At 38.5% G+C, this 23,316-nt stretch overlaps 1 protein-coding gene across 3 annotated transcripts in view; it reads right to left on the bottom strand.

The window, feature by feature from the left end:
* Nucleotides 1-23,316, bottom strand: part of SWAP70 (switching B cell complex subunit SWAP70) — a 70,725-nt gene that overhangs the window by 19,946 nt on the left and 27,463 nt on the right. For all 3 annotated transcript variants that reach the window (XM_026008274.2, XM_072725666.1, XM_026008275.2), the window contains exons 3-5: nt 14,376-14,549; nt 2,777-3,004; nt 50-196 (exon numbers count right to left, since the gene is read on the bottom strand). In XM_026008274.2, coding sequence (XP_025864059.1) covers nt 50-196; nt 2,777-3,004; nt 14,376-14,549 — 549 coding nt within the window. The remainder of the gene's footprint in view (nt 1-49; nt 197-2,776; nt 3,005-14,375; nt 14,550-23,316) is intronic.

Consider the following 23,316-nt stretch of genomic DNA (forward strand, 5'->3'; position numbering starts at 1 on the left):
CTTGAGCAGCAGGGGGCAGCATCAGAAAGTGGTAACAGTAGATTCTTACCTCCACACAGCAGTTTTCATCCAAGAGAATGTCTCCTTTCTTATCTTTCAGATCCTCACTCACATAATAAGAAATTATGTTGGGTTTTAGTACAAACCAACGTTCAGTCCAGTTTTTCCGTCTGTGGCCTTTTTTCATCATGTAACCCTATGAAAGATTAAATCTGATATAAATGCCTGGCCTTTTACTTTAAGAGCTAATATCTCTTCCTTGAATACACGAGTATCCGTGGTTCTTGACCTTTATGGATCATGAACCTATTGAGGATATAAAGGCCAAGGGCGCTAAACCCAGTCAAATTCACACAAATACGTACACACAAAAGTTTACACAGAATTCTGGATATGCAGAGACAACTGTTCACTGCACTCGCCATCCCCTAGTGCTATATAGATAAGTAGCCTTAGAACTCCTGGTGCCAAAAAAAAAAAAAAAAGAACTCCTGGTGCCAAAAATTTTTTTTTTATTTTTTTTAAATTTTTTTTTATTCTTTTAAAATTTTTTTTAAATTTAAAATTTTTTTTAAAATTTAAAATTTCTTTTAAAATTTCTTTTAAAATTCTTTTTTTTTTTTTAAAGGAGAGAGAATCTTAAGCAGGCTCCACACCCAGCATGGAGCCTGACACAGGGCTCAATCTCATGACCCTGAGATCATGACGAGCTGAAACCAAGAGTCAGACACTTAACTGAGCCACCCAGGTACCCCTAAAATTCCTTGTCTTTTAGGGATGTCTATTGAATTATTTATATATAAAATGACTATCTGGGATTGTTTCAAGGTATCTTGAAGGTATTAAGCAAGTAGGAAGAGTAGGATTAACCATGTGTCAGTGGTTACTGAGGCTGGATGAATAGTGTAGTGAACTTACACTATTCTATTCTGATTAAAACACGTACACACACAAAACTCTAAGTGATTGTCAGTAAACTAAAACCTCAACGAAACGCAAATATATCTTTCAACCAACCAATCCCCTTCTGGCACCAACCTCCCCTTCTACCTGACCTCTCGCTATTCTGGAAAAAAGAACTCTGCTTCAGAAGAACAGAAAAGAACTAGCAGGATTCTGGCTCCATTTTTTTTTTTTTTTAAGATTTTATTTATTTATTCATGAAAGGCACAGGCAGAGGGAGAAGCAGACTCCATGCAGGGAGCCCGATGCGGGACTCGATTCCCAGAACTCCAGGATCACGCCCTGAGCTGAAGGCAAGCGCTAAACTGCCGAGCCACCCAGGTGTCTCAGGATTCTGGCTTCTAAATGTAGCTCCTACACTCACACTTCGAGGCCTATACTTCCTTCCCCCATATTAGTCACAAAGATGATATGACTGATAAAGTAAAAATTCATATTTTTACTTAAGCAAAATAACACGTTATCAGCCAAAGCCCTTCAGGGTTGTTTGAAAATAGCTGATTTTTTTTTTCCACACTTATTTGAGAGAAAGAGTGTGCACGTACACAAGGGGGTGGGCACAGGGAGAGATAATCCGAAGCAGACTTCCCACTGGGCATGGAGCCCGAAGCAGGGCTCAATCTCACAACCCTAAGATCATGGCCCCAGCTGAAAACAAAAACCAGATGCTTAACTGACTGAGCCACCCAGGCACTCCAAGAATAGCTGACATTTTAATCATCAAATGTGTAAGTGCTAATAACCAGTAGTAGATCATACATTACCATTAAATATATATTAGCTTGCCATATTACTTATTATACCAAGTTCTAATCATATTACTTGTTCAGTTCCCTATTCCTTGGACATTTAAGTAAAAGCTATCTCATACTAAAATTCATCTGAAGTCAGATTATCCTGCTATCCTGGTGGGCTTACAAGTCTTTGAACAGAGACCATGTCTCATGCCTTTTTTTAGCACTTAAAACCTACACAAATGAAACCTCAATTAATGTTTATTGATGGGCTCAATTAGGAAAAAAGAGTAAAGACAACATCTGCTGAGTAAATAAAAGGCCAAAGTAAGGAAATCTCAATTTGGAGTCATTATTCAGTATAATAATTAAGAAATTTGTAAGATCCACTAAAAAAATATATAAATTCTATTTAACAAGCATTAAGCTTCCCATATGTATATCAGATACTATGTGGGTCATAATCTAATAAGTATAATTTTGGTATATAAAGGTATTTTCTCCCAAAAGTAAGGGTATTTTTCTGATTTCATAAAAATATATAAACATATACATACATTCATGTATAGAATCATATATAAAGTAGTAAGTCCAGTAATTAAAAAGGAATAAAGAAGAAAATAAAATTTACAGAGATCCCACAATCCAGAGACAATCACTTTTAACATTTTGGTGACCATTCTTCCAGATAGCCCTACACGCATATATCACATTTCATGAGCAGGGTTATAAGATACTTCCTATTGAACAACCTGTGTTTTTTTCTCTGAATAATACGCCATGAGGATCTTTCAGATCAACAAATGGATGTACACATGACATGAAAGTACTTTAAAAACAGTTAGAAATGTCATTTAAACAGTTCTTTCAAAATAGTAACTTCTCAATGCGTAAGTGTACTTAAAAATTGCACCAGTAACTTTTTTAAATGAAAACCTAATACAAGCCTGGGAAATTAAGAAACTTTATTCCTGTTCTAAATCAGTGTAAAAGTATAAATGACTAATAAGGAAAATGTCTTATTTCAAATATGTCAAATTCTAAAGGTGAGGAGAAATACAGTGTTACAGGACTCTTACCTGTTTCAACACATCTAATATAAGCTCATTAAAGACTTCATTAATTGCCATGGACACTGTCTGCCGATCCATGCCTTTGCTGAACTGTCCATTTCCAATAAGCTCAATCAGTTCCCACACAGAAAGGCCATCTTTACTGTCATCAAAGTTGATTTTATAATGTTCAAATTGTTCTTGCTGCCAACCTCCTCCCATAGCTTCTGTAAGTTTCTTAAGCAGGTATTCAATCTGCACAAACAAAAATGTAAAATTATTAATTCCTAGGAAAAAATAAAACTTAAACTTAGGTATGTATATGTTATTTACACTCATAAAGTCAACTTAGGAAATTTTTTTTTAGTTACAAAAGTAAATCTTTAAAGACTCATGAAATTATCAGGGGGAAAGGTATAGATAAAATGCCACTGGTCCTATATTAACCTTATAAAATAAGTAAAGAAATATAAAACTGATAACCCTCTAATAGCATATAATATCTGTATGATAAAACTATAGAACTAAGGGATCCCTGGGTGGCTTAGTGGTTTGGCCCAGGGGCACGATCCTGGAGCCCCAGGATCGAGTCCCACATCGGGCTCCCGGCATGGAGCCTGCCTCTCCCTCTGCCTGTGTCTCTGCCTCTCTCTCTCTATCATAAATAAATAAAATCTTAAAAAAAAAAAAAAACTATAGAACTAAAGCAAAGTGTACACATATAGTACCACAAACTGATGTGATTTGATTATTCTGTTGGATATTTCAATATATCAAAATATTGCTCTTACTGAATATGCAAGTACTAAATTAAATAAGCATCTCAAAATAGTATGTACAAATTAGACTTCGATTTACAAAGTTTCCATGTAAGCCAACTATTTGAAACGGATTCCTCCCATTATAGCATTGACAATATTGGCAACAATGGCTGAATTCCTAGCCTGGGATGGAAAGCTTATTAAATCCTGAAACACACACACACCTTTGTGTAGAAAAACAGTGGAAAATGTTGCTCTTGAAATAACAGCAGGTGAACAGGTGAAAATGTTGCTATTGAAATAACAGCAGGTGAACAAAACTACTCACTGAATGAAAAATCAGTATCTGATCTTCTGGAAAGCCTGAGTTTCCCATAGTGCTCTCAAATTCAACACATACAAAAATGAGTGAGTCACTTCTACCTTCCAAATAGCTTCCCCTTCTTTTTTTTTTTTTTTAAGATTTATTTATTCATGAGAGACACAAGAGAGACAGAGACATAGGCAGAGGAAGAAGCAGGCACCTTGCAGAGAGCCTGATGCAGGACTCGATCCTGAATCATGGGATCACGCCCTGAGCTGAAGGCAGATATTCAACCACTGAGCCACCCAGGCGTCCCGATAGCTTCCCCTTCTATTATTGAGTTCATCTGGAATGACACCATATATCCATACCAATCCTTGTTTGCCCACTCCCTTATATCAAATCAGTGATAAAAACCTACTGTTTTTACTTCCCTAGATCAGTGTTTCTCAAACTGTACGTTATAACCCAATATGAAATCAACATACTAGGTAGTAACCAAAATCTTCTTTAATGGAATGGAAATATTTTTCATCTAAAGACAAATGTTTTGTGATAAGTTTGGTTATGGATGCATCTATCTGTGCTGGATCATGAAATAAAATATTTATCTTTCTATGGGTTATAGTCAAAAGAGAATTAAAAACTTTGTCCCAGTGGTTCTCAAATGCATCCCCTCCTACTTTGTTCAGGCCTCTCAATTGGTATCCTTGCCTCCAGCATTGCTCCCTTGTATCTATATTCTGCTAGAGAAATTTTTCTAAAACATAAGCTAAGCCTGTCACCTCGCTCTTTAAATCCTGTCCTGGCTATCACCTCAGAGATATAGGCCAAGCTCTTCTGTGTCCCTTGGTGACCACCATCCCTCCAATCAGGCTTACTATCTCTAACATGTCCTCCACTATGCCTGCTTGGGATTTTACACTTCACTATACCACAGATCAGAAGTCTAAAACTAATTCTGTAAAGGATTAGGGAGTAAATATTTTAGGCTTTATGCATCTCTATTATGTTACTCTTTGGGTTGTTGCTGTTTTGCTTCGTTGTTGTTGTTTACAATGCTTTAAAAATTTAAATACTATTCTTAGCATGTGGGCTACACAAAAATAGGCTATGGGCTAGATTCTGCAGTGAGCCATAGTTGCCAAGACCTGCCATAGATTATAAGGAGCTAATCCACTAACACATTTTTTTATGCTTCTGTGCCTTTCCCCCATGCTATCCTTTCTGTTTTGAATACTCTCCTCATTTCTATATCTGACTAACTGGTATTCATTCAAATCCTGTATCATCTAGGATATTCCTATTCCTGTATGTGGAACAGCAGCAGCAGCATCACCTAGAAGTCTGTTAGAAATGAAGAATCTTGGACCTCACCAAAACTCAAAATCTGCATTACAACAAGAACCCTAGGTACTTCCATATGCTCATTAAAGTTTGAGAAGCACTGCTTCTAGCAAAACTGCTCGGACCAACCCTAATCCAGGTCAGGATGAGGGTTCTTCTATGATTTTTTTTTTTTTTTTTAAGATTTTATGTATTTATTCATGAGAGACAGAAAGGCAGAGACACAGGTAGAGGGAGAAGCAGGCTCCATGAAGGAACCCGACGGCAGGACTCGATCCTTGACCCAGGATCACGCCGCCCTGAGCCGAAGGCAGATGCTCAACCATTGAGCCACCCAGGCGTCCGTCCCTTCTATGATCATCTATGTCACTGCACTTAGCATGCTGAAATTATCTTTACTCATTTGCTTCCCCACCATTTTCTGAATTCCTTATAGAAGGGACCACGTCCCACTCATCTTTGAATGTCCAGAACTCAACATCATACCTAGAATGTGGTAGAGCTCAATTAATGTTTACCAAACTGAAATAAATTAAGCTAAGCCTCAATGTGTTCATCTATGAAATGGACATAGTAACACTTATCATTTGGGGATACTATGGGAATTAAATGAGACGGGTACCGATTATTTTGCATAGTGTCTGACACAGCAGACACTCCATCAATGTTACTTACTTTTGCACTGAGTGGTGTATTATTCAAACATTTAAAATTATATTTTAGAAAGCATTTATGGAATAATATAAATTAAAGAAGAATGCAAAATTAAATTTATCTATAATTTCCACTGCATAAAAATTACATAAATATTTCGACAAATACTAGAGGAAAACATAGAAATAGTCTAATTTGTTACAGACAAGATTGTAAGTTACTTTTCTTTTTTTTTTTTTTGTAAGTTACTTTTTTTAATTCTCCTTTGTACTTCCACTAATTTGGTTAAAATCATGTCTCTGAAATAACATATTTTATTTTATTTTATTTTTTTTTTGAAATAACATATTTTAGCAGAAAAAGAATGTCAACAATTGGAAAAACATGCTTGCAAAGAAATGTACATCCACAAAATATCACAAAGTCATAAAATAACAAGAGTGCTATAGACTTAATTTGATGGGATACTATAAAGTCCTCTAGGATGGAAATTATCTACTCTCAATCTAGAATATAGTAGGTAGTCAACAAATGTTTTATTGTTGTAGAAAAACAACTTAGGTCTTGCCTTTCTCTTGCAGGAGGCAGATCATCTACGGTTAAGCTTATCAGATGTTATTATTATCTTGGCTTTTAAATAGAAGTAACCGGGATGGGGGGTGCCTGGCTGGCTCAGTCGGGAGAGGATATGACTCCTGATCTCAGGTGGTGAGTTCAAGCCCCACATTAGGTAGAGCTTACTTAAGAAAAAAAAAAAAAAAATTCATTTGCACCTGGCAGGCGCAGTCAATGGAGCATGCAACTCTTGACCTTGGGGTTGTTGAATTCAAGCCCCACATTATTTGTAAAGATTACCTAAAAATAAAATCTTTAAGGGGCACCTGGGTGGCTCATGGTTGAGGGTCTGCCTTTGGCTCAGGTCATGATCAGGGTCCTGGGATCAAGTCCCACATCAGGCTCCCCTCGGCGAGCCTACTTCTCTCTCCTTCTGCCTCTGTCTCTGCCTCTCTCTCTGTGTGTCTCTCATGAATGAATAAATAAATAAAATCTTTTTAAAAACATAAAAAATAAAATAAAATCCTCAAAGGAAGAAAAAAAAGTAACAGGAATAGTCAGTGGAGGAGAGAGAAAGAAAATGGTTGAGAGAGAAAGAAAGAAAGAAAGAAGGCGAGAATGGGGCAGAAAAGAAAGACTACTGACAAGAAGAGATTAAAGAGAGACAAGAGAGAAAAAGTCAAAAAGGACATTAAGATAAATAATTGCCCAAAGTAAAATATCTTAGAGGCATTAACATGTTCAGTCTCCCTAATGCAGCAAAAAGGGGGGCCTATGCCATCTGATCACAACTTGGGATAAAGATAAAGGCAGTGCAAGCATAAAAGCTGATAGAACACTCACATATGCATATGGTCACATGTACAGGCGTGACAAAAACTGGTGCATCTGAATGACCATTCATACTACCAGTCAGGAAACAGCCTTAGCTTTTTCTCACCTACCACTATGAATACACCCAAGCCCCTCCCACTCCAAGCTTCAGTTCCTCTTGTGTATCAAATCGTCTTTTATAATGTGAGTAACTCGGAGTGCCTGTGAGTAGCAAACTCAGCTCTACAGGCAGTTTCCCAGGATCATCCTGAACCTTTCTGAAGATGCATTCCCAAACCCTCTGAGTTTGTCATCAGCACAGAGCATCTGCTCAGGATTCCCAGTGAATGCCCCAAATTATCTAGATTCATTTCCTGCTGCCTTTCAACACAATCATACACTTATCATTACCAAATAATTGAAGGGCCTCTTAATTCATTATATTGGGCCAGGGGGAGACAAACATTCCCATTCTCAACTATTCAATTATACTAAATAATAAATCACGTGCTGCCGTGTTAGTCTCAAGTGGCCTGCATCAATTCTAAGAGCTCATTCAGTTTCAGGAAGCAGCTTACTTCCTCCTTCCAAGCAAGTTTCACCAAAAATAACAAAGAATAAACTTTCAGGCTGCATGTGATTTTCGAGGCCTTTGACTCCAAAAATTATTTTGTTAAAAGTTCTTTCCCTGTTATCATAAAAAGGGCCTTTATTGGCTTAACAATTCAGGTTTTACTTCACGAAGGGCCTCTTAAAACTTTTTCAGGCTTGAAATTTAATTGTATCAAGGCAATTCCTCCAAATAAGCCCACAACAGACACATCCTGTTTTGTTCTTGGCTCTGTGGAAAATAAATACTAATGAAAAAACTATACAGATACACATTTCCAGGAATATCATTTGGCAAAAATTACAGAACTATCTTAAACAGGAACTACTATATCTTGACTTCTGTGCGGTTAAGTCACTTTATATCTATTTATATTTTTGATGTTATTTTCCGGATAATGGGAAACTGAGTCAAAAGCAAACATTTATATAATTTATGTCATTCATGTAACTACCACTGTTATGTATATCTTTTATAGCATTAATCAAAACTAGAGAATAAAATCTTAGTTAAAAGCATTCTGGACTTAAGATACAAATAGTCATTATGGTAGATAAATGTTTATTAGGAAACATAAAAATTACCTTAAATGTAGAAAGCTTTAAAAAGTTGGTAAGATTACAAATTAAATTCATATATACACTATTGACAAATTAAGACATTATATTTCAAAATTTATTTTTAACATGTATCTGTCTTTACATTAAATTTTATTAAATCTCTAGTCTGAAACTAGTTCAAAATATGTTTTTTAAATGTTATTAAAGTATTCAGAAAGGAAGCAAAACATAACAGACAATGGGCATCTTAAGAAATATGACTCTGGTATTTTCCATAAAATAGTGTGACCTTGAGTTTACAGTGCTTGACCCAAGGAAAGATATGCTAAGAACTTAATAAATACAGAGCTGCATTTTAACCTCAGGAGGCTGGTTCAGCAACCAGACAAAGCAATTCCACATAAATCTGTCCCAATGGTTCCTTCTTTCCCCACACAAGTACTCCAGGCCACAGAGAAATTCTACATCTAAGCAGAAGAAATGCTGAGGGAGTTAAGGATGTCAAAACAGAGTAAGTCCAAACAATAACATGACAAGGTATGCTGTCTGGCTTTCCATACAAGTCAAAGAAAAGCTGTCACGTTCTCAAATAAGACTAATTTGTCTAGAAAGAGGACCAAAGACATTACTCTTAGCTCTCAAAGATGAAACTAAGCATGCTGTGGAGTCTTGCTGGGGCTCTACAGTACAGAAAAGGACAGAATCATGGCACACCACAAGGCTCACATGGGTCCCACTTCTTCAGGCCACCTGGTACATAAATTTTTGAGTCTCTTAGCAAAGCAGTCAAGGAAGCCGGTGCTGGCCAGCTCCCTTCACAGCCTGTGGCTCAACAATGATTTAAAACCAATAACAAGTCCTCCATAGCAAGCAAGTGCTACCTTGAGGTATAAGGTAAGTTCCCTTATTAATTTCTAATACTGAAACCAGGGCAAGATCACTTTCAAGTCCTCCACTGTGAATATTTTAGTGATGGAAAGAACCCAAACATCACAGGTTCACAGGTAAGAGACCCACCGCACCTCTAGTTCCAAAGAAAACACAAATAAATTTAGAACACAGCATAATTATAGTCTTAAGAGACAATACTGAAAGTTTTATTAGCATAATTCTTCCAAGCAACAGCTAGGTTTTTAAGTCCCATCAGTACATCTTTTTCAACACTATCAATATTCCATTCCCTTCAATGTGTCTCTGTATTGAGCTAGACAATTTTGGTGAACAACTCTGTATCACTTTTTTTTCCTATAGCACATTTTATTCTTTATTTCCCTTTTAACATACACACATTATCTCATCATTATTGTTACTAAGCACTAAGAAACTGTTCCCATCACTAGAGTAAAATTGCATTCCATGTGATTACCAATGACCACCTAACTGGTAAATCCAAGGGCATCTCCCTCATCACCCTGTAACATCATCTAATCCAAGTAACTACTTTCCCATTTCTTAGAACTTTTTCTTTCCCCATGACTCAACACTCCTCAGTTCTCCTCCTACCTTATAGACTATTCAATTCAGCTTCCTGTACCAAATCTACTTCCTCTTCCTGCTACAGAAACAGTCCCAAGGTTCCATCCTCAGCCCTCACTTCTCCCACAACAGTTTCTTCCTCTCGATCTAATCTACTTCCATGGCTTCCTCATATCTGTCTCCAGTCTTGGCCTCTCACTAGCTCTAGCTATGCACTTCCAGTTGAAAACAGGACTGCTCCACAAGTATGTTCCACCTCAAATAGCAATATACCCAATCCATCATCAGACACCATATCCCCAACTTATTCATCATCTAGTCATTCATTCACACACACACACACACACACACACACACACACACAAACACACACAGACACATTTAGTGAGCACTTAACATAGGGCCAGATGTTACATTTAAATGCTTCACATCATCAACTAAGTCCTCACAAGAATCCAATGAATGAAGCAGTTATCCCCACTTTACAGATAGGGGAACCCAAAGAGATTAAGCAATCTCTTCAAGGTCACATCGTTTAAAAAAGAGTCAGAACCAAGTAGCATGATTTTAATCATGCTTTAGACAACTCCACTATATTACCTCCTGATTGCCCAAGCCTGAAAAGTGTCCATAGTCCTACCCAGCCAGGCACTATGAACTTAGTCCTGTCACCTCTGGATTGGTCACATCTGACCACCCTTTCTTTTTTTAATTTTTTTTTTAAGATTTTATTTATTCATGAGAGACATATATATATATATAGAGAGAGAGAGAGAGAAAGAAAGAGGCAGAGACACAGGCAGAGGGAGAAGCAGGCTCCATGCAGGGAGCCCAATGTGGGACTCGATCCTGGGTCTCCAGGATCACGCCGTGGGCTGAAGGCGGCACTATACCACTGAGCCACCCGAGCTGCCCACATCTGATCTTCTTTTCCATTCTCACTGACATTACTATACTTCAGTCCTCAAATGCCACTTACCTTCTCTCAACTTTCCATCTCCCATCTCTCCATATTTCATCTATTTATACTTGTCAGTCTCTTGCTTAAAAATCATCAGTAATTCATAGCTCCCTACTGCCTACAAGATAAAGTCAAAACTCTAGCCTCATCTACTACTACTCTTCTTCACAGCCATCATATTCCAGTTAGAAAGGGCATGTGTTATTTTTTTTGACTGCCTACCATCTAATCCCCTTCTCATGTCTAGGCAATTCCCTACCTCCCAATAAAGAAGTTAAAAATGCAAATAGATCCTTTACAGGCCTCCTTTGCAGCTACCTCATGGCACCTGACATAGGCCATACCAATTAGATGTGTTATCCTTTCACTGTGAATTGGAAAGCAGGCACAAAGAATTCTCTCTAGTAGCAAGAATAGCTGCAGGAATACTGGAGTCCTGGGCTGTACCAAGCGTGCAGGGCAAGAGGTGTTCCACAGCACAAGTATAATCCCTACTCTCTGGTGGCAGCAGCATTTTCCTTGTGATAGTTCCAGACTGATAGCTTTCAAACCTGGTTTCTCAGTCATCATGGCAATTCTGTGAGCTCCCCCATATCCTTTTTGGCTTAAATTAGCCCATCCAGCTGTTTCTTTTCTTTAAGATTTTATTTTATTTATTTGACAGAGAGAGAGAGGGAGGGAGAAAGCACAAGCAGGGGGAGTAGCAGGAAGAGGGAGAGGGAGAAGCAGACTCCCCGCTGAGCAAGAAGCCTGACCTGGGGCTCAATCCAGGACCCCAAGCCAAAGGCAGATGCTTAATTGAGCCACCAAGGCACCCCATCATCCAGCTGTATCTAAGTAAGCATCCTGACTAATTATTTAGACAAGCGGAATACCTCACTCACCTTAGAACATGCCCTTTGCTTTCCTGATCCATAGAACCTTTCCCACTGTTTCTTCCATCCAGAATTCTCCATTAGTCAAAATTCTTCCTATCTTTTTAAGGCCCAGAACAAGTGCTACTTTCCCCATAAACATAAAAGCTAACATTTAATGAGCACTTTCCAGGGGCCAGGCATTCTCCTTGTCTGATCTTCACAAGAACAGCAGGAGGCAGATACTAGCATTAGCCCTATTTTATAGTTAAAGAAACTGCAGCAAAAACAAATGACATATATCATCCAAAGTCACACAGCTGGTATTCAAATCCAGGAAATATGACTGCAGACTCCTGCTCTTAACCAGGGAACAGTAAATGACTGTCACGAGTCAATTCTAGTCTATCAGCCAAATCTGGCTCATGGCATGTCTGTCTGTCTGCCTATCTATCTATCCATGACCTAAGATCAGTTTCTGTATTTTTAAGTGGTAGGAAGGGGAAATAAAGAATATTTCAGGGCAGCCTGGGTGGCTCAGCGGTTTAGTGCCGCTTTCAGTCCAGGGCCTGATCTGGAGACCTGGGATCGAGTCCCACGTCAGGCTCCCTGCATAGAGCCTGCTTCTCCCTCTGCCTGTGTCTCTGCCTCTCTCTGTGTGTGTCTCTCATGAATAAATAAATAAAATCTTTAAAAAAAAAAAAGAATATTTCATGACCATGAATATTATATAAAATTAACATTTCAAAATCCATGTTATTGAAGCACAGCAACATACTTCTAATGCTTTCATACTATAACAGCAGATTTAAGTAGCTACAATAGAGACAGAATGGCCCATAAGGGCCACAAAACCTTAAATATTTATTGTCTGGCCCTTTATGGAAAAAGTTAAAGACTCTTTTACCCATTACATTACATTGCCTCTTACAAAACCTTCCTTCCTTACTTCCCCCAAGCTGGAATAAATCTCCCCCTTCTCTGTATTTGCATGGCCTTTGCACCTCTCTAATAACAGGTAATCTATTTTGCTTTGAATCACACTTAAATTTCTTTACTTGAGCAGACTTCAAATTCCTTGAAGGCAGGAAATAATCTTTTTCGCTCTGCATTCCTCTTGGCGCCTTGCTTATTGTTGGCAGTCAATAAATGCTTGCTGACTTTAAATAAAATATTGCAGTGTGCACAAACAGATTTTCCTAACATAAGTATGGATCACAGAAATCACAGATTAGACTCTGTATTGGCAGGATAGATAATAATGGACTCTCTTCAATCATTACTGGTAGGTGTATAAACTGGTACAGCCTTTGTGACAGGCAAGTCTGTCTTGTCCTCCAATGCTTTGAAAATGTGTTTTTTAGGACTCCGAATTCCACTGTTGGAAATCTGCCCTAAGGAAATAAGCAGACCAGTGTGCAAAAATGCAGTAACAGTAGTCACAGGAGTTGACACATTTACTGAGTATATATTACATACCAGGTACTGAGCTATGTCTTTTTTTTTTTTTAAAGATCTTATTTATTTATTCATGAGAACACACACACACACACACACACACACACACACACACACAGAGAGAGAGGCAGAGACACAGGCAGAGGGAGAAGCAGGCTCCATGCAGAGAGCCCAATGTGGGACTCGATCCCGGGACTCCAGGATCACACCCTGGGCTGAAGGCAGTGCTAAACTGCTGAGCCACCCAGGGATCCCCAAGCTAGGTCCTTTAAATGCAGAACCTCCTAACCCTTAAGCACTGTTATAAGCCCTATTTTATAGACAAGTAAATTAAAACTCAAGAGGTGAAATAATTTGTTAAAAGTAAGAACAGACTTTTTTTAAGGGGAACTCTATACCTAATTGTAATTCTGAGAATTAGTCTTTTCTATATTTACTATTATAATAAGCATGATTAATTTTATACATATATAATTTTTTAAGGCAGTAAGCATAGAAACCTTACTCTTGGGATCCCTGGGTGGCTCAGTGGTTTAGAGCCTGGTTTCAGCCCAGGGCATGATCCTGGAGTCCCAGGATCGAGTCCCGCATTGGGCTCCCTGCATGGAGTCTGCTTCTCCCTCTGCCTCAGCGCCTCTCTTTCTTTTTCTCTGTGTCTCTCGTGAATAAGTAAATAAAATCTTAAAAAAAAAAAAGAAAAGAAAAGAAAAGAAAGAAACCTTACTCTAGTCTTTTTTTTTCCTGTGGAAGCTCAAGGAAAATAAGTCAGAACAGAATAAGAAAATGTCCTGTTTTCATTTACTTTGGAAAATACAATAAAAAGTCATGATCCTGGACTTTGAAACAAGGATAGTATTTCCTCACATGAAACAGCCTTGAGAACACTGTGGATCCTATGTTTCCCATACAGCATCATTCAGCCAATTTTGCCCTGTTTTCCTAAAATGCCACACTGGTTTTCCTACTATGTAAGTAGACAGAAATTATGTTGTGACTTGTATGGAATAAAGACTCTAGATATGAGGACAGATTCATCTATAATTATAGTACTTTAGAGAGGAAAAGTCCCACCCTGTCTGCAAATCTCCAGGGATAGTACATGACCCCAATATACTGAGTTTTGGACTTCTGGATTCAGGCTATTTTGCCTCTGATCCAAAAACACTAGTCCCAGATCTCCCTCTATATCTATACTGAATTAACATAATACTCTAAAGCTAGATCTATTAATGCTATGATGGCCATGTAAGAACTTCCCAAAGCCACACCTTACCTCTTCTGGCACAATAATTAATGGATACTTGTCCTCAGACAAAAAGTTGAAAATAACCCATACTTTAAATGCATCGTCTTCTGTAATGAGCAGGGGACTCTTGGTGAGGTTTTTTTTGACACAGAGGGTCCAACACATCCTATTGAATTCAATCTTGTCAAAGTTGTCTTGGACCTAAAAAAATAATGAGTTAAAATTTCAGTGAAAAAATCCCAATGAACAAGGAAATATTCCAAAATAAGCAGGTTATAAGCCAAGTAAAACAGATACAGCTTTCCATCATAACCAATCCAATTAACTAATAACCATTTTCTAAGTATTTGGTTGTATACCACACTTTGAAAGCCCAATTAAGAATTTTTTTTTTTAAGATTTTATTTATTTTTTCATGAGAGAGAGAGAGAGAGAGGCAGAGACACAGGCAGAGGGAGAAGCAGGCTCCACGCAGGAAGCTCAATGTGAGACTCAATCCCAGGATTCCAGGATCACACCCTGAGCAGAAGGCAGACACTCAACCACTGAGCCACCCAGGTGTCCCCAAGAATGTTATATTTAGCCTGACACTAAAGCAGTATCTATCTGTCCCAATCACTCACTTGGCACATAAAATACTGGGTAGTTATTTTTTCACGTGCACACATTCTCTTCTAAATAACCCTACAGATCCTGGTACAGATGAGTGGAGAATGTCAATTACTGAGTATGAACCACATGCAGATATTTCATCTTTACTTATATAGTCAAAGATGATATTTCTTTTGGAAAAAAACCTTAACTTAAATTCTAAAAAGACAGCCCTGCCATACGGTCATTCAATCATACATTCAACATTCCCTCAGCCTCTACTATGAGCCAAGTACTATGCTACAAATTAAGGATATAACAATGAAGAAGTTGGTCTCTGCTCATAGAATAAATACTCAGTTTATGAGGGAAAAAAGATATTCAGTAGACAAGTTCTAATATAATACCATGTATAATTCAACAGTTTTTCACTCAACAGATAAAATTTAGATAGTAAGTATTATCTGCCAGGGATAATACAAAGATTCTTAATATAATACTAACCTATGTCTCCAAGGAATGCCAAGACAATTACAATATAGTGTGATAAGCATTATAATAGAGATAAGCAGAGGGTTCTGTGGGAATACTGAGGAGTTAATCTAATCTTAAGAACGGGAGGGGGCAGCCCGGGTGCCTCAGCGGTTTAGCGCTGCCTTCAGCCCAGGGCGTGATCCTGGAGACCTGGGATCCAGTCCCATGTCGGGCTCTCTGCATGGAGCCTGCTTCTCCCTCTGCCTGTGTCTCTGCCTCTCTCTCTCTCTCTCTCTCTCTCTCTCTCTGTGTGTGTGTGGGGGGGGGGGGGGGTCTCTCACGAATAAATAAAAAATCTTTTTAAAAAAAACTGGAGGAAGATTTGCAGAAAAAGGGATATGACAGAGTAGAATCCTAAAGGATCATTAAAAGTCAAATGGTCTATAGTCCCTATGGAAAACAATATGGAGGATCCTCAAAAAACTAAAATAAAAACTGCCATATGACCCAGCAATTCCACTTTTGGGAATATACCAAAGGTAACAAAAACACTAACTCAAGAAAATATCTGCACCCTCATGTTCCTAGCAGTATTATTTATAATAGCTAAGACATGAAAACAACCTAAGTGTCCACTGATAGACGAATGGATAAAGAAGTTGTACTATCTTAATGCCAGGACCTAATCATGACCAGAACTGAAATCAAGAATCAGATACTTAACCAACTAGGCCACCCAGGCACCCTTCATAACCTGCATTATAAAAGCCATATTCTGGGACAATAAGGAAGATGTAATGGAGAATGCAGAGTGGGTGGCAGGACAACATGAACAAAGCCTTCCTTTTTGAAGATATCAAGTGTTGTGTGTCCTGGCAGCAGGGAGAAATATCTCTTGATCTGTAACTAGAATTTGTGGTTGGCTCACCGGTTCCCCACGAGTATGTAGATAACCTCTGTGCTCTGCCTTCAGTACGCTGTTTCAGTCTGGCACACCTTCCCACACTCCAATAATACACAATTGATCCCACGAAGGGAAAACAGTGAGTGCTGCTGCAGTTTCTTTTTTCTTTTCTTTTTTTCTTTAACATCATTTGTGAGGACTTTTAGCATATGCTTGGCATTTTATATGCAGTTTCTAACTTAAACTTCATATTAGCCTTGTAAGGCCAAATATTGCCCCTATTTTACAGATAAGGAAATAGAAGTTCAGAAAAATTGAAAACTTAAACTTCACATGGCTTGTAAATATCAGGAAACAGAAGTTCAGAAAAACTGAATACCAAGTTCATGTGGCTGGTAAATACCAAAACTAGAGTTTAAATCAAAGTTCAAATGCTGTCTCTTTCCACTATGCTAAACTGCTTACAGAACTCAGTAGATGGAGGATATCTACGTGATGGACATCTTCACTAGTTTCACAGGCCATCAACTCTATCCATCTACCCCCTAAAAAGCACTTTGGGGAAATGACATGTACACAGAAGCATATAGCCTTACCCTGAGGAACAAGAAGTGATACTATATAGGTTATATGATGAATTATAGGGTTCCTGAGGCAGAGTGGCTAGACTGATGGCTAGAAAAGCAAACACAGATCAAATTACAAATAGCTTTTGTAATTTTAAGAAACAGACTATATAAGAAACCCCTAATTGAAGGGTTTTAGAGAAGAAAATGAGAGCAGATCATCTGCTGCCCAGATGAGTATTTTGCAGAAAGATGATATTCAAGACAGACCTTGAAGTATATTGAAGAGTGCAAAGAAAAATATTACAAAAGACAGGAAAGGAAATGGCATGAGCAAAGGAATGGCAAAACATCACACCAATCAAGTTTAGGGAATAGTCATAGGATGGAGACAAAAACAAGGGAGAAGAAAAGATAAAGTCTTCAATTAGGAGCATCTTCAACCTCAAGGTTGGTAAGATATTTAGGTGGAGGTGTCCAAAGACAAACAAGGAAGTGGGACCGTAATCTAAGAGGAGAGGCAGATTTGTGAGTCAACTGTATGGTGATGATGACTGAAGCCATGATGGTCAATGAGATCACTGACAGAAAATATAAACTGAGAAAAGAGAGGAGATCAAAAAACAGAATCTCAGGGGATACAGACATTTACAAAAGAGGAGGAAGAGGAATTATGATGACCAAAAGAACAGTCAAAGTGGTAGGAGAACCACAAAGATAAGAAAATGAGTGAGGACACAAAGTTTGACCAGTAGTGCCAAATGCTACATTAAAAATGAGTTAAGAAAAGATCACTGGTTTTGCAATTTGGTGGTTACTAGTTATCTTCAAGAAAGCCAAGAAGAAAAAAAAAGAAAAAAAAAAAAAACCCCAAGAAGTTTGGGTAAAAATCAGACTGCAGTGCATTAGAAACCGAGCAAACTCTCCATAAATTTTCCCAGGAAATAAATAGTGGCTTTTTGGGGATCCCTGGGTGGCGCAGCGGTTTGGCGCCTGCCTTTGGCCCAGGGCGCGATCCTGGAGACCCGGGATCGAATCCCACATCGGGCTCCTGGTGCATGGAGCCTGCTTCTCCCTCTGCCTGTGTCTCTGCCTCTCTCTCTCTCTCTCTCTCTCTGTGACTATCGTAAAATAAAAAAAAATAAAAATAAAAAATAAAATAAATAAATAAATAAATAGTGGCCTTTTGATCCAAGTGCACTATATAACTTAATTTTAATGAATTGTCTATTTGGCTCATTATTTCTCTAAAATTTAACACACTATTCTCTAGTTTAATCATGCTCAGGGATAAAAATATACTAAATGATGGCATTTACATGTTTTTAAAAAGTGCAAATGAGATCATGTGTGGAAAGCCCCCAGCTAACACCATACACAATAGTGGAAAACGGAGTTTTCCCTCTAGGATCAGTAACAAGACAAGGATGCCTACTCTCACCACTCTGATTCAACACAACACTGAAAGTCCTAGCCAGAGTAATTAGGGAAGGAAGGAAGGAAGGAAGGAAGGAAGGAAGGAAGGAAGGAAGGAAAAAGGAAAGGCATCTAAATTAGAAAGGAAGAAGTAAAATTACCTGTTTGATGATAACATACTCTTTCTTATATAGAGAAAACACTAAAGACTCCACAAAGAAAACCTGTTAAAACTAATAAATCTGGCAAAGTTGCAGGATACAAATCAACACTTAAAAATCAGTTGTGGAGGGGGATCCTTGGGTGGTTCAGTGGTTCAGTGCCTGCCTTTGGCCCAAGGATCCCTGGAGTCCCAGGATGCAGTCCCACGTCAGGCTCCCAGCATGGAGCCTGCTTCTCCCTCTGCCCCATTCTCATTCTCTCTCTCTCTCTATCATGAATAAATAAATAAAATCTTAAAAAAAAAATCAGTTGTGGGGGATCCCTGGGTGGCTCAGCGGTTTAGCGCCTGCTGTCGGCCCCAGGGTGTGATCCTGGAGACCCGGGATCAAGTCCCATGTCAGGCTCCCTGCATGGAGCCTGCTCCTCTCACTGCCTGTGTCTCTGCCTCTGTGTGTGTGTGTGTGTGTGTGTGTGTCTCATGAATAAATAAAAAATCTTAAAAAAAAAAAAAATCAGTTGTGGAGGCATCTGGGTGGCTCACTGGTTGAGTGTCTGCCTTTGGCTCAGGACATGATCCCGGAGTCCTGCAGCGAACCTGCTTCTCCCTCTGTCTATGTCTCTGCCTCTCTCCCTGCATCTTTCATGAATAAATAAAATCTTTAAAAAAAATAACAAAACTACAAAATGTTACCAAAAGAATGATATAAATAAACGGAAAGACCTTCCATGTTCATGGATTGGAAGACTTACTATTGCTAAAATTTCCACACTACCCAAAGCAATTTTTACAGATTCAATGTAATCCCTATCAAAATCCCAATGCTCTTTTTTTTTTTTCCAGAAACAGAAAACATCATCCTGAAATTCATATAGAATCTCAAAGGAGGGCAGCCCAGGTGGCTCAGCGGTTTAGTGCTGCCTTCAGCCCAGGGCGTGATCCTGGAGATCCAGGATCAAGTCCCACATCGGGCTCCCTGCATGGAACCTGCTTCTCCCTCTGCCTGTGTCTCTCATGAATAAATAAATAAAATCTTTTAAAAAAAAAAAATCTCAAAGGACCATGAATAGCCAAAATAATCTTAAGAAGAACAAAACTGGAGGCCTTATACTTCCTAATTTCAAAACATATCACAAAGCTACAGTAATCAAAACAGTATAGTACTAGAGTAAAGAGAGACACATAGACCAGTAAAATAGAGCCTAGAAATAAACCCTTATGTATGTGGTCAAATGATCTTTTCTTTTAAAAGATTTTATTTACTTATTCATGAGAGACCCAGAGAGAGAGACAGAGAGAGAGAGAGAGAGAAAGGGAGGCGGAGGCAGGGGGAGAAGCAGGCTCCCCACATCAGGGAGCCCAACAGAGGACTTGATCCCAGGACCCTGGGATCATGACCTGAGCGCAAGGCATATCCTTAACCAACTGAACCAGCCAGGTGCCCTGATTAAATGATCTTTAACAAAGGTTCCAAGACTATACAATGAGGAAAAGATAGTCTCTTCAAAAATTGGTGCTAGGAAAACTGAATATTCATATGCAGCAGAATAAAATGGGCCCTTATACCACATACAAAAACTAATGCAAAATGGAATGAATACAAATCTAAAAGTAAGACCTGAAACTATAAAACTCCAACAAGAAAACATAGTGGAAAAGCTTCATGACACTGGAAAGGTCAAGGATTTCTTGGATATGTCACTTATAGCACAGGCAACAAAAGCAAAAATGGACAACTGAGACTACATCAAACCTTAAAACTCCTGCACAAAATGAAATCAATCAATAGAGTTGAACAATGGTGAACTAGTCCTTGCCATCACAGAAGTTACACTCCAGGAGGGGTATCAGGTATCAAACAATACAGCAATGACATAATCATCTACGTGATGAAAGCTGTGGTAATGCTACAAAGGGAAAACACAGGATACTGTAAGAACACTTTATAGCACAGCAGGTTAGCTCTAGGAAGGATAGGGAGGTGTTACCTGGAGAACCCTCCCTGAGGAAGTGACAATCAAGCTGAGACCTACAGAATGAACAGGAATTAGATGCATGTTATGGGTGGAGCAAGCTGTACAGCAGAGGAAGCGACATGTCTGAAGGCTCTGTGGCAGGAAGGGTCTTGGTAATATGAGGAACAGAGAGAAGACCAACATAAGTGCACTAAAGTGAACAAGAAGGGGAGAGGAAGAAAAGGAGGCTGGAGAGGGTGACAGAAGCCTTTACAGATTAAAATAAATCTATACATTGAGAAGATCTCAAGGTCTGTTCTAACTAAAAAGATCTAGAAATCTGTGATTCCATACTCCATCTCATCTAAGATTACAAACTGTGCTCCAGAATACCAGTTTATATCCCATATAATTAATCAATAGGCTCACACTTTTGGAAAACTAATAATGGCTGCCAGGGGCTTCAAGGTATCCAAATGGAAGATAATATCCTAGAAAGAAATGCATAGAGCTGTTCTCATTTTCAACATGTATTTCTTTTTCACTTAAATTCATACAAGAGGGGGATCCCTAGGTGGCTCAGCGGTTTAGCGCCTGCCTTTGGCCCGGGGCATGGTCCTGGAGTCCCAGGATCGAGTCCCGAGTCAGACTCCCAGCGTGGAGCCTGCCTCTCCATCTGCCTGTGTCTCTGCCTCTCTATGTTTATCATAAATAAATAAAATCTTTTTAAAAATAATAATAATAACAAACAGATCAAAATATAAACAGTGACTTCCTTTAGATGGTAAGGTTATGGGTGATATATATTTTCTAAATAAGTTCCTCTTTATTCTTAATTTCCAACAATAGCCTGTATTACCTTTACAATTAAAGAAACTATGCTTGTTACAATACTTCACATTAATCATCAGGGGGAGATGCAAATCAAAACACAATAAGACACCACACTTCATAAAATGTGGCTTTATAATCAAATGATAGAAAATAACAGGTATTGTGGGGATATGAAGAAACTGGAACCCTCACACATTGCTGGTAGGAAAGTAAAATGTGCGGCTGCTTTGGAAAACAGTCTGACAGTTCCCCAAAAGGTTAAACCACAGAGTTGCTGGGACACCTGACTGGCTCAGTCAGTAGAGCATGGGACTCTTGATCTCAAGGTCATGAGTTCAAACCCCACACTGGGCACTGAGCTTACTTTAAAAAAATAATAAGATAAAAATTAAAATAAATAAAATAAAATAAACCTAGGGGAGCTTGGGTGGCTCAGTCAGTTAAGCATTTGACTCTTGATTTCAGGTCAGGTCACGATCTCAGGGTTGTGAAACTGAGCTCCATATGCAGGGTGTCTGCTCAGGACTCTCTACCTCTCCTTCTGCCCCTCCCCAACCCACACATACTCTCTCTTTTTCTCTCTAAAATAAATAAATCTTTTCCAAAAAAGAAAATAAACGTAGAGTTGCCATATGACCCAACAATTTCATTCAGGCAGTATACCTGTAGGTTAAGTACCATCATTAACCGTTTTAAAGAGAATTGGAAATGTTTATCCACACAAAAACCTGCACATGAATGCTCAGAGCAAATTTAAAATAACCAAAAGATGAAAACAACGCCAATGTTCATAATCTGATAAGTGTGCAAACAAAATGTAGTATAACCATAATAAAATAAATATCCTGCCATCAAAAGGAATGAGGTACCATTACACGCTACAATGTACCTGAATTTTGGAGACACGCTCAATGAAAGAAGACAGACACAAAAGGCCTCATATTACCAGTCCAGAACAGGCAAATCCATAGAGACTGAAAGTAGATTAGTGTCTCCTAGTCCTAGGAATATGGGGAAGGAGACAGTGAGCATTCATGGATACAGTTTTTTTGGAGGAAAATATTCTAAAATTGACTGGTGATGGTTGCACAAAAAAGTGACTATATAGGGGTGCCTGGGTGGCTCAGTTGGATGTCCAACTCTTGATTTCCGCTCAGGTCATGATCTCAGAGTCATGAGATCGAGCCTCACACTGAGCTTCATATAGAGCTTCTCGCTGGTGTGGAGACTGCTTAAGATCCTCTCCCGCCCTCTCTCTCTACCCCTCTCCCCGCAATCTCCACTCACATGCACATGATCTTTCTCTCTCAAAAAAATAAAATTTAAAAAAAAAGTGTTGGGATGCTTGGGTGGTTCAGTGATTGAGTGTCTGCCTTTGGCTCAGGGCATGATCCTGGGGTCCTGGGATCAAGTCCCACATTAGGCTCCTCGTGGGGAGCCTGCTTATCCCTCTGCCTATGTCTCTGCCTCTCTCTGTGTATCTTTCATGAATAAACAAATTTTTTAAAAAGTTTTTAGTGCTGTAGAACTTCACAAATATGATGAAAATATAGAGTCCAACTCAGCCATTGTGCCAAAATATTACTATATACATATATACTATATATACTGTTATATATACTATATATTATATACTACTACATATAGCAATAAATATATACTATATATATGTCACATACTATATACTATATATTATACTATACATAATATACATACTATATACAGTATATATTATACTTAACATAATAAGAGCAGTATGACTTCCTACTAAATGACAGTTGTTAGGCACCCATTTGAAGACATTTTGATTGCTGGTGGTATACGGATTGGAATAACAGAAATTTGAAATCTCATTTTATTGGAAGAACTACAACCGACATGAACAGCAAGCATCTGGTACGTCAGCCTAGGAAAACCATGCAGAGGCAACTAACCTCTAGAGAAAGGACATTATATTGAACTGAAACGTTTCTTTTTGTTTTTCTTCTATATGTATATATGTTTCAAAAAAAGCCAAAAGCCAAAAAGAAAAGGATTATTTATACTAGAAAAGCAGCAGATTCCTCAA

The sequence above is a fragment of the Vulpes vulpes genome, chromosome 11 (assembly GCF_048418805.1).
Source record: "Vulpes vulpes isolate BD-2025 chromosome 11, VulVul3, whole genome shotgun sequence".
NCBI lineage: Eukaryota > Metazoa > Chordata > Mammalia > Carnivora > Canidae > Vulpes > Vulpes vulpes.